Source organism: Polypterus senegalus, chromosome 7 (assembly GCF_016835505.1).
Source record: "Polypterus senegalus isolate Bchr_013 chromosome 7, ASM1683550v1, whole genome shotgun sequence".
Lineage (NCBI taxonomy): Eukaryota > Metazoa > Chordata > Cladistia > Polypteriformes > Polypteridae > Polypterus > Polypterus senegalus.
In genome coordinates, this window is record NC_053160.1 from 24,005,553 (window position 1) to 24,018,857 (window position 13,305).

Below are 13,305 nucleotides of genomic sequence, written 5' to 3' on the forward strand. Positions count from 1 at the left end.
ATCCAAGGCATGGTCTCAATGCCAACTCACCCATTGTAGGCACTTTAAATAGTGTACTAGGTTTAGCATGGGCACTCTGACTGGCTTGCAGCTATGCAGTTCTATACATAGCAGAGTTTGATGCTCTGCATGTCATGACAGAATACTGCCATACCCATCATTAAAATTTTCTGCGATTTGTGCAACAGTAGCTCCTCTGTTGGTCTGTACTAGACAGAATAGCCTTGCATTGATGAATCTTGGCAGTCCAACACCCTGAAAGCGGTTTGTGGTTTTCCCTCCTTAGACAAGTGTAGGTTTGTACTCACCATGGCTAACTGAGAGCATGCCACAAGCCTTGCCATTTTGGAAACTCTCTGAATAAGTCGTCTGGTCAAAACAATTTTGCCCTTATCCATGTCACCTAGGTCTTTACACCTGCTCATATCTGTTGCATTCAATGTGTTGATTACAAGTACCGAATGTCAGCCTCTCATTTACGATATCCCTAGCCTTGACAAAGTTATATGATAGTCAGTGACATTTGTTTCATATGGGAGTGTTCATAATATTTTGGCTCATTTTTGAATAAATTAAATATATATTAAGCTGTTCAGCAATTATATATTGTGACAATGACCTAAAAGTCCAAAAGCTTATGTCTAGCCAGTCAAAGTAAAGTTGAATATCTTCAGGAATTAGAAGTAAAATGTATCTGAGGAAAATAAAGCAGACATAGGGAGAATCTGAAAAATCTCTTGGACAGTTATTTGGGTCGGGATTTAACTTCCCTGGAGATGTAAGGTAGGTACCTTTTTTTCTAATCAAATGAATAGACCACCAAGATTGGGCTTGACCACACATTGGATGGTTTGAAAATATATTGTACTTTAATCTAAAATAAATAAAAACTTAAACTATATGCCTTGTAAAATCCTTAAAATTTCCAGTCCTCTTGGTAACTTTTTGGTTTAGCAGATAACTATGAAGAACATACCTGTTTTGCTGAAGAATAAGGGCAGATATTGTTGCAAATATGATACCCACAAATCCATTTAGTGCCCACCAAGGGTTTTGTAAAATTATTCCGGCAAATATAATAAGACCACTCAAAGGATTGTTAACAAGTATCGCTTGGGCAACACCCCTCAGAATCCAATCAAAAAACTGAAATACCACATACTTTCCTGAAAAAAAAAACACAAATGGTTAAAATTAAAATGGTTGTAATATATTATGAAATAAAAGTGTAACAGAATTAAGTATATAGATAGTGTAAATGTCGTCAGGGATTGTCTGGCATCCCGACCAGGTCAAGAAGTGATCCCTTGCAGGATGGGAAGCCAGAAAGATGAACATATCAGATGAGCAGGCTTTCCCAGAATCTGTACTTCTGCAATACACTGGAGGGCAGCATTCTTGCATCGGTGCCCCAACGTGTACAACTCACAGGCCTCCTAGGACGTGCAGTCCCATGCAACAGCCCTGAGGTGTACCATGCCTACAAACCAGGTGGTACCAGAAGTACTCCCGTTATCCGGTTTAAAGAGGACCACCCTGCCTCACTTCAAGAGATTCAAAGTTGAGAAGCAGAGGACAACACTTAAAGAGAAATAGGAGTTGGGAGAAGATGAGAAAAAAGGATGGATTTGCCATCCATGAGATTCAAAGTTGAGAAGCAGAGGACAACACTTAAAGAGAAATAGGAGTTGGGAGAAGATGAGAAAAAAGGATGGATTTGCCATCCATCTATGTTCTGTATTGTTCAGAAGGTATTTGGAGGAATAAAATCCATTACTTGAGCCAGTGACTGTTTGTGTGTGTCAGTTGTGTCTGGGGTTTGGGGCTCGATAACACCCCTGTCTTCCACAACAGTCATTACTAACACTTGTGATGTACTACAATATGACTTAGGTTGGGATTACACTTAGAATCAATCTGCCTAAAGAAACGGGATTCTTCTGTGCCAATAAAACAAAAGTGGGATGCCTGGTAGGGAAGTTAATAATGACTTATAATGTACCAAAAATTATTTTTTTTTCCATAGTTTGTGTCATATCACTAGTATTAAAAGCACATCTGATCTTTCAACCATGCTAACACTGTCAAAGGCAGAATGTCAAACTGACAATGATGAAAAAATGAAGCAGAACACCCCATAGAATACAAACCACTAAACATATCCTCCAAAAATTTCACCAAAATTAGTTAACAACATTACAGACACAGTCACTGATGCATACAATAATTTATGAAAACAGAATTGCAAAATGTTCTTTTTTAAACAGAGAGGCTACTCTCACCCTGGCCTGTATGACAGCTGTATTCTTAACTTGAAGCAGTCTTTTGTAGGATTCATTCATGGATGAAGTGAGCTTTCTAGCTAGTGACCATATTAACACAGCACAAGAGTGCTCTTCCCAGTTCATGAATCCATTGGTCATACCTTGACAATGATGTTTGATTAGACAAAGTGCACTGATGAACTTAGCAAGAAACTCAGGGAAAATCATAAATAATATCAAGTCTACTGAGAAATCAGTTACATCTAAAATGTGGTACAAATAAAGGTTTTTATGTTATAATCACCTACATTGGAACATCTTGACACCTTAACACTGCATAGTGCAGACTCGACCCTTTTTGCAGCCCTAGGCAATGCTGTAAACAGAATACAAATTTAAACAGTGAATAATAATAGTAATAATGATAATCATAATAATCTAATTATAAAAAATAATTCAACTAATTAAAAATAAAAATTGCTGAAATTCAAAACTACTTCATTCTTGACTTTGTCTTTGACAACTTACAAACAGTTTCTTTTAAATCCATTATTTGGGCTGTTTTATTCTCCACTGATGAGATTTCTGAGAATTATATGAATTAATAAAGGGCACACATGCACACATACATTGCATATATACATATAAAGGTGATCCAAAAAAGATTTAAGTTCTCCACAAGGCTAGTTGCATTCTTTTCAAAATTTAAAACAAAACACACACAAGTTAAATGAAAATAAACAACACTTAGAGTTCACTCCATTTGGCAGGTTTTTATGTCATGTAAACTGTTCCACAGTTGTATATCTTCAACATTAGTTTTTAGTGAAGCTAGATATTTTTTGTGGTTTATTATAACTAATCTAACAATAAATAATTTCTGTTATTTGTCCATTGGTTGTATGTCATTGCACTTTTTTATTCCACTTTCATCTCTGTCACTCATTACCATCATGTATGATGACAGTTCACAATATTAGTTGAAGACTGGGCCATTTGCTCACTGTTCTGGTGGTTTCTTGAGAAAGGAGTGAGACCTTTCTTTGTCTTTTACCATAGGGACATCAAAGAAGGATGTTATTCTTTCTGTTAACAGATCCTCCAACTTCAACTGTTCAAATTCTCTTGTCAGCTTAAAATGTCATGTCATGTAATTTTCTTTTGTTTCTGTTGAGACTCAGTCATCAAAAAAGGCTAAAATAGAAATTTCTACTTACTACTAGAATGCTCTCGAAACTGCTACTTAATTGTAGAATGCTCTTGGAATTCTACTTTAATACTAATTCTCTCACTTTTTTTATTGTTTACTAATCACTTAGCCAGCTACAGTATGAGCCCCATGCAAGAGTACATATGTATTGTGGACACCAGGGGGCACTCCAGATCCCCAAACACTTAACACAAGTAAGCTTGCTCACAAATTAAAAGGCAAGAGTCTTTATTGTGGGATGATCTTCCTCAAGTAAGCGTTTCCCACACTGCAACCACCACACAATACAGCACACAGTTACAATAAAGCACTGTTTTTCTTCTCTATGTCACTGCGTCCTCTACTCCACCTCATAAATTTTGTCCACCTTCTTTAGACTCTGGCTTCTAGAACTGAGGCACCAGCTTCTTTCATCTACTGCCTGAAAGTAATTCCAGTGTTCCGCACACGTGGCCCAAAAGCAGTTCCAAGTGAGGCGGAAGCCCCATGAAGTAGGCCTTGCCAGTGCATGCAGCACTTCTGGCATCTCTGCAACCAGGGGGGCTGCCACCTAGCTATCTGGGGGAGATAATGCCCTGTGCATGCTCTCTCCCCTCCTTCTTCCATCTTGAGGGCGTTCCAGCCAGGTAAAGATGCCAGCCATCCCTCACAGTATTATTAACAATACATATAAAATGTTCAGAATGGAGAGACCTCTAAATGTTTCACAATCAGGCCAAAATTTCACAGGTAAGCAAGTTATACCAAATGGACAAAAAGAAGCTTTTGTGGAGAAATGATTCTACAACCTTGTGGTTATCAAAGGTAGTGAAGGGTCAAAAACCACTATAAATGTTGGGGCACTATGGATTCTTAATGTTAATACATTTAATAATTTGTAAAAGATTATAAATATATATTTAAATGAATATGTAACAATGAATTATTAAAACACTAGCAAAATACTCGCGCTTCGCAGCGGCGAAGTACTGCCTTAAAATTTTTATTAAGAAGAAAATTAATTAAACCTTTTTAAACTGAAGGAAAATATACCAATAATTATTAAGGATCTCTTTGTATACCACATTGTGAGTTCGGCCCTCCGGTTGTAATATGACCAAGCTGTGGGCTGAGCTTACTCTTGAGCATGCAACGTACATTTGGCCACGTGAAAAGTAATCTTATCTCAAATCTTACAGCTTGGATTGCTGCTGTCATAATCGGTTTGAGTTTCATGGTTTGTTTCAATTACGACAGTATTTGTAGGACTTGAGTTGAAGAGACATTCGACATCTGTCAAGCGTTGTAAGCATACAACCGGTTTCATCGATAACTTCGCATCCAGCTTTTGAGAGTTTAAACATTCATAAACATCAAAGTGTCCACTACTGAAATGATCACCTGTGAATCTAAGATGTTTAAGAGGCATTGGTAGTTGTCGAAAGGTGTAAAATATTTGGCCATTTCTGTACACTGGAAAGCGACAACCGAACAATTCAGCGGCGGCCATCAACATGCAGAACCGTAGGTGAAGGGCTTAAGCATTTCACTCTTATAGTGCTCCTGTGTAGTATAAGTATCTCCTGTACTGTCATCAGTCCACACCTTGAACCTGTCCCACTCATTCAATACATAAGACACAATGTTCCTCCGGATATCAAGAGTGAGCCTGATATGGCTGTGCAGTATGTAACACAAAGAATGGAAAAGGCAGGTGCCATCTCCGGGCATGGAAACCACTCGGTAAGTGACAGTTCTTTGATCGATGGTGATCACTTCGATAGACATGTTAATGGGGGTACAGTTGGAACGATAAAGGAAATGGGTATTTGAACAATGTAAAGTAAGTCTAAAATACCTAAACAATAACTATAATCGTAATAAATGAACAATAAAACAGCGGAGAAGCCGTGGATTAAATAAAAAGGCTGTAGCTATCAGCAGGGAGACGTGAATCCCGTGGCGAAGCAAGGAAGGGAATTTAGAGACTGGAGCGTCGGACTGCCTTATATAGGCAGGCAGCCAACAACGTGGGAGGACCAAATTTCATGAAGATGGGCCCATAAGTAACAAAGACCGTTGAAAAGTTCAATATGGCGGCCGACAGTGGCATCATACCACCGAAATAAGTACCAAATTTCAGCCTTCTACCTACACGGGAAGTTGGAGAATTACTGACGTTGGAAAGTTCAATATGGTGGCTGACAGTGGCATCATACCACTGAAATAAGTACGTAAATTGGTTTCGGTTAGCGCAGGGAAGCCGCCTACCAAATTTCGTGAAGATGGGGCCATGAATAAGAAAGTTCAACATGGCGGACGTTGTTGGCCGTTATGACCATTACGTGTAGAATTTCGAAATGAAACCTGCTTAACTTTTGTAAGTAAGCTGTAAGAAATGAGCCTGCCAAATTCCAGCCTTCTACCTACACGGGAAGTTGGAGAATTAGTGACGTTGGAAAGTTCAATATGCCGGCTGACAGTGGCGTCATACCACTGAAATAAGTACGTACATTGGTTTCGGTTAGTGCAGGGAAGCCGCCTACTAAATTTCGTAAGGATGGGGCCATAAATAAGAAAGTTCAACATAGCGGACGTTGTCAACCGTTATCAACCGTTATGACTGTTACGTGTAGAATTTCGAAATGAAACCTGCTTAACTTTTGTAAGTAAGCTGTAAGGAATAAGCCTGCCAAATTTTAGCCTTCTACCTACACGGGAAGTTGGAGAATTAGTGATGAGTGAGTGAGTGAGTGAGGGCTTTGCCTTTTATTAGTATAGATAAGAAAAGAACTGAAGGTAACTAAAGGGTTAACTAAATAAAGCCTAAAGCTTGAGCAGGTGAGGTCCGTTTCACCTTTGAGAAACCAGCACCCCTCTAGAAAGTGAGGATAAACTAATGGGAAAGCCCAAACACCCCAATCAACAAGGCGGCATTCAGATAAGTCGACAGGAGTCCGGAAATACTGGTGGCACTAGTTGATTGGATGGAATAATAAAGTTCTGCATATTAAGAGTCAGATGATGTCATGTATTAGATGAATTAATTGTAAAGAAAAGTATAAAAGCAAAGGAACTGTATAATTTATTGATTGCTCACTTCATTAGACTGAGACATGATCAGTGTAAATAAAGAAACAGTCTGCATTCTCATCTGAGCTTTGTGACTGCCTTCAAAGTTTTTTCGACAACTGAGCCAACACAACTTTCCCTTTTTACTCTGAAAATAAAACTCGATGGCATGAATACAAACAAAAATGTTGCTCTCTGATGTTCTAATAAATACATTTCTGGCTATCAAGGCTTCTTTATAAGTGGTGGTCTGGACTTGAAGGAACTCTGTCTCTACTACTCTCTAGTCAACGGGTGGTGCATCCTTCCGGGTTGCTGGGCTTTTATGGTCCTGGGACCGGAAGGGGTGGAGTCAATTACCCTCACTGGGCAGTTTCTCAGCACTGTGGAGGCAAAGGAAGACAACACAGTTAGCTGCACCACCTCCTCTCAGCCTGATGTTGTATTACATACCTGGGAGGAACCTGGAATATGAACATCTGACACCCATGGATGAAAATATATATTGTCACGTGTGTGCTCATGGGAAACAGCTTGAAGGCTTGGATGACAGCAATTAATTGTCATTAATTAGTTAATTGCCTGGACCCGCCTCTTACTCCCAGAATGCCTTAATTATAGAAGAGCCACTATCTAAAATAGTTAGCCTTAGGCAGAAGTCGGTATAACTCGATTAAACGTTATACAATTTTCTTTATATTTATTATTGAGAATTATACAGGGTTGGCTGCAAGATGCCCCAAAACTCCAATCTTGTCCTGTGGTAACTTGTACTATCTTATACATAAACGTCTACGCGTGGAAGTGTGTGTGTGTCTGACTGTCTGGCCAGGAAGTGAGAGGTGGAGACGGGGTAAGGGCTGATTCTACGAGGATGCACAAGAGAGGCCAGCACGGCGGCAAAATGAAACCCCCAAAGAAAGAGTCATTCACTTAGCCGTTAATACAGAAGTGATGCGAATATTTTTGGCAAAACGGTATCCCTTTTACTCTTTCTCCCGCCGCTACTACACAAGCGAGGCGAGGACATCAGCACAATAAAACCTCCTAGGACAGAGACACCCAGAGTACTTCCTTTCAATTACCTGACATCTCTACATATCAATTTTTTTTCTGTCGATTTCAATAGTTATTAGGACCTTGCGCTTTTTACAGCATGAGCTTACACAGCTAGTATATACATATATATGTATATTCATGTATAAAACCCACAAATGACTGCTACATTGTTTGATTTCCTATAATTTTCACAAAATATTCAAGTAGTAACATAGAATAGTAATTGTTATGGTCTGGCTTATGCATTTAATTTTTTCCAACCAGTTTAGCAATCAGGCAGAAATCCAGCCCTGGAGTGTTTTTAATCCTTAAGCCCACCGGTAAAGTGACATGTGTAGCTCGTCAGATGTTAACACCAAACATTGCTAGTGTGCGAAAATGATCTAGAACAATATAATAGGATTAAATGGAGTCATACAGTTAAATGAGTCAGAGTGTTCTCTCTTGTTTTATAAAAATGTTACCACTCCCCAAATTTTGTGATCCTAGGCAACCCACCCCCTTTTAGATTTACTGTGTACTTTAAACAGTGGAACCGGCATATCAAGTGAAATGCATTTCAGGGCTGAAACACTGTAATGTGTTTCCTATTACATTTGTCAATAAATAGTTTATTTGTTATAGTGTTATTGATTTTATAATAAAGTGCAAATTTTAAGAATGTTTGGAGCATTTTATTGAAAAACCACTGTAAGGTTCATGTAGGTTTAGGACTCCATTTTAATTACTTCTGGCAGATTGGGTAGCTGTGGGCTAAAAATGATTAGTCCATAGATTACCAGGTAAGGTGACCAGAACTGTATTAATAGTTTATTTTACCCAATATACGAAAAGAGACAATGGCATAAGTGTGGATTTTTGAGAAAGTATACCCTGAATTGAATTGGCACCCTTACTGGGTTTGGTTTCTCCCTTGTGAGGGGCATTCCTTGGATGAGCGGTGGTTTCTCGTGCCCTCAAACAATTGGATTAAATGGTTTTCCTTACAAGCGAGATGAACAGATTTGCATTAATAGGAATTAATAGGAGCATTTTTAAAAGGAACATTGAGAGAGTACCTTTACTGTGTTACCAAACTAATATTTCAAATTCACTTGATATTTCAGTACTACCATTATACTGTAAAAAAAGGCAACCTAAATTATCAAATTATCTTCCCTGCATCTTTTGCAGTTCTTGTTTTTGCACTGACATGAATTAGGAAGTGTGTACACAAAGGTTGCAATTACCAGACTCATTTTTTTCAATTTTATCAACTTAAGATTGTTTAATAAATTTCATTTCAATTTGACTGTCATTTTAATACACAATAAGATTTATTCTAACATTAATATTTTCATCAATGAGGCCCAATAAAATTACCAAGAGAGAAACTGCTGTAGAATTATTGTAGAGTTTTTACTACTCATTTTGTACTATCTACATTTCAATTTAATTCTCATTTAATGAAAGGTAAAAAGCCTACAGAAAGTATTCAGACCGCTTCATGTTTTACAAATCTTATGTGGTAGCCTTATGCTAAAATCATTAAAATTATTTTTTCCTTCATCAAGCAACACTTAATACTCCAGAATGACAAATCGAAAACAGGATTTTAGAAATGTTTGCATTTTTTTTTTCAAATAAAAACTGAAATACCCCATTGACACTAATATTCTGATCATTTACTCATCACTTAGTTATAACACCTTTGGCTTCGATTCCTGCCTGGAGTCTTCTTGGGTTGACATGACAAGCTTCACACACTTGGATTTGGGGATTTTCTGCCATTCTTCTCTGCAGGCTCTGTCCGGTTGGATGGATACCTTTGGTGGGTAGCTGTTTTCCCAGACTCCCCAGGGATATTTGATTAGCTCAATTCTGAGTTCTGGCTTAGCCACTCTTTTGTTGTGATTGCTTTGTGCTTAGGGTCCTAGTCCTGGTGGAAAGTGAACGATCGGCCCTCTTTGAGGTCCAGTGCACTCTGGAGTAGGTTTTAATTAAGGATATCTCTTTACTTTGTTCCATTCAGGTTTAACTGAACCCTGAATAGTCTCCCAGTCCCTGCTGCTGCTGAAAAACAACCCCACATAATGATGCTGACACCTCCATGCTTCACTGTTAGAATGGTACTGTACAGATGATAAGTGGTGTCTGGTTTTCTGCATACATGATGCTAATCTTGATTTCATGAAACCAGAGAACTGTGTTTCTCACACTCTGAGAGTTCTTTAGGTGGCCTTTTGCAAACACTAAATGGGTTGTTTGGCCACTCAATCAAGTCCAAATTAATGGAGTGTTGCAAAGGTGGTTGCCCTTCTGGAAGTTTCTCCACTCTCCACACAGGTTCTCTAGAACTTAGCCAGAGTGGCTATCTGGTGCTTGGTCATGTCTCTTACTAAAGTTGCATTTTTTTCCTAATTTCTTTCATGTAAGAATAACGGAGGCCACTGTCCTCGTGGGAACCTTAAATGCTGCAGATTAGTGAAGTGCTGCAGTAGTGCTCGTCCTTCTGCAAGCTTCTCCACTCTCCACAATGGTTCTATAGAGCCTATCCATAGTTACCATTGGATTCTTTGTCATCTCTCTCTTACTAAAGCTCTTCTCCCCCGATTGCTCAGCTCCAGGATGAATCCTGAGTTTTCCAAATTTCTTTCATGTACAAATTACAGTGGTCACTGTGTTCTTAGGAACTGTCAAGGCTGCAGGACTTTTTTTTACCTCTCTTCAGATCTGTGCCTTGGCACAATGATATCCCTAAGCTCTGCAGAAGATTCATTCAGTCTCATGAATTGCTTATTAATATGACACACATTGTCAGTTGTGAGACCTTCTCTAGACTGGTACAGTATGTGAATTTCCTAGTCATATGCAATCAACTGAATTGACCACAGTGGGATTCCAAACATTGTGTGGAAACATCTCAACAACGATAAATAGATTGGGAATAACCTCAGCTAAATTTCAAATGTCATATGAAAAGGTCTGACTACCTTGGTCAATGTGATATTTCAATTTTGTATTTATAATTAATCTGCAAAAAATTCTAAAATCCTGTTTTTGCTTGGTCATTTTGGAGAACTGAGTGTTGCCTGATGTGGGAAAAATGAATCTAAACGATTTTAACATAAGTCCATAACAAAAGGTTAAAAATGTGAAGGGCTCTGAACACTTCCTGAAGGTACTATATGTGCTTACTGTTTTTGGCACTCAGCCACAGAAAAGCACTGCTTCAGCATTCCTTCCATCCCAGCCTATTCAGTTTTGCACTCCATTTTTCTCTCTTGTCATTTATTTGCTCATTCTTGCTCATACAGTTTTTCAGACATACATCAATTATCTGTATTTTGATCTTATATTTTGACAGTACACCACAATACGTCAAAACCCTGCTCATGACATAATCTCTTTCTTCTAATCTCTTACCTAATTAGTATACTGGTAGTATTATGATTATTCCGGTAATCTGTCTAAGTGGAGCAGTTAGTTCTTAACTTTATTATTAATACCATTCAGTCTATTGAAGAAGCTCATAGGGTATGGTGTTCCAGAAGTTTTCATTCTTACATATAAAGTAACAAAATACTAAAAGGTGTCAGAGGCACATCTGTCACTATTGTCAGGGGTGACACACCTAGTGTGGGTATTGCATGACTTAGAAGTACCCAGAAGTTAATTTATGGCATCCAGGTGAAAGATGAGGAAGTGTTTTAGAGAAGCAAAATGTCACCATCGTGTGCAGCTTGTGGTGCATGCCCAGCACAGGAAAAACTGACCTTCTGGACACAGAACTTGAGAAGCACCTGGAAATTGAATTTCATCTGCTTACAGCAGAGGACTGTTTGTTAAGACATAACCTAGGAAACCTAATAACACACAGGATTACCTGCTCCTTCATACATATATAAGCGTGGGTTGTGGGGGAGGATGGAGAGGCAGAGTAAATCAAAGTGTAACAACTTAACTTGCAACAGAAATCAAAAAACTTTAAATCTGATCATAAATTATACTTTTAATAAATTTATTAAATAATAATCTAGAGATTATACTTGTATTGCCACAGTGTGCATGACTAATAACAGGTCAGTCCTATGCAGTGAGGAGAAGTAGCCAACAACTACAACTCTTCTGCACAGTGCTTTTGTTTTCTCCACCTCACCACCGGATGAGGAAAAGACCCCTGGTCTTTCAAACCCACAATATTGTAAAATGCTATTATTTTACATATCCTGCTAGCACATGTAATTTCTGTTATCACTGTTATTTTAGAAAATTTGAATATTTAATAAACAAAAAGTTCTGTCTTTGATAAACAAAATAAGCAAAAATGAAAATGTTCTTCACATGACCCTACTCACGATATGCAGGTTTAAAAATGGAGAGATGGATAAAAAAATCTCACTCAAAAAACCTAATTATACGAAAAAAATTTTAACATGAGCGTTTCTTCTATATAATTTCAGTAATTATATACCACTCTGATGCTGATCTTTCTGATCATAAAATAGGCTATTACAATAGCAACTGATGAGAAGAATTCATAATTAATTACAGAATTACGGCATTTGAGGGATCCTCTAGTGTGCGTCTTTCTCTTGCACGATTTGACTCAAAAACTAATCAGCACATCGTCATTTCATAACAGGCTTAAGTTTTGCGTTTGGTGTTTTTCCATCCAGCCATTTTAGCTCTTCCTCAAGAAACTGTGACACACAGACACACACATAGACAGACAGACACACACCCATCATTGAGATATTGATGTTTTTGGTCTGCAGTGGGTTGGATTTGTTTCCTGCCTTGCGCCCTGTGTTGGCTGGGATTGGCTCCAGCAGACCCCGTGACCCTGTAGTTAGGATATAGCGGGTTGGATAATAGATGGATGGATGGTTGGATGTTTTTGGTATCAGGGGACCCTAAAATGTGGTGATCTAAATCGTAAATCTAAAGATTTTGCCCCCACCAAAGACAATAGGTTATGATGGGGGAGGATGAAAAGCAAAAATTAATCTACAGAAAGAAGATTTATGAGGTTGAAGAAGTATGAGGGCAACAGCATCATGTAATTTGTGGACATGACAACAATCTCCCCTGGATATCAACAAAGCAAAGGAGATCATTGTTGACTTCAAGAAGAACAAGGACGCCAGGGGTCAGAAGGGGCGCTCCATCTCCTCAAACACCCAACACAAACAGACTTGGACACAAGTTACCACAAACAAAGGCTTTTATTCAGTGTGAAACTCTCAGCACTAAGCACAATTCAAAACACACAGCAATTCTTTGCCTCTTCTACTGTTTTTCTGGTGTTCCGAAGCTGTGGTTCGGAAGCACTTCCAGGTGAGGTGAGACCCCGACAAAGTAGAGTTCCCCAGTCCCTGCAGCACCCCTTGATGGCTGAGCCAAAGAACTCCAGTTCTGTGGGAATCCAAAGGCACTGCTGCAACCCAAGGGGGCTGCCATCTAGCGACCTGGGGGAGACAATGCCCTGCACATGCAGTCTCCCCATGTCCTTTGAGGTTGAGGGCAGCCCGGCCAGGTAAGGTTCCCGGCAACAATCACACTCCACTTCAGGTAAACAGTTCCCCATCCAGACAGTTATCAAATCAATTCCAGCACATACAGAAATGTGCTGACAGTACTCCATCATTATACACAGAACTGAGATATGGTGCCCCGCAAGGCTCAGTACTGGCACCTTTACTGTTTTCACTTTACATGTTTCCACTGGGATCTATCATT

General features: G+C 38.8%; 1 protein-coding gene across 3 annotated transcripts in view; it reads right to left on the reverse strand.

Annotated features, from left to right (window-relative positions):
* LOC120532403 (urea transporter 2-like) overlaps positions 1 to 13,305 on the reverse strand; it is a 56,174-nt gene that overhangs the window by 18,140 nt on the left and 24,729 nt on the right. For all 3 annotated transcript variants that reach the window (XM_039758360.1, XM_039758362.1, XM_039758361.1), the window contains one exon: positions 977 to 1,166. In XM_039758360.1, coding sequence (XP_039614294.1) covers positions 977 to 1,166 — 190 coding nt within the window. The remainder of the gene's footprint in view (positions 1 to 976; positions 1,167 to 13,305) is intronic.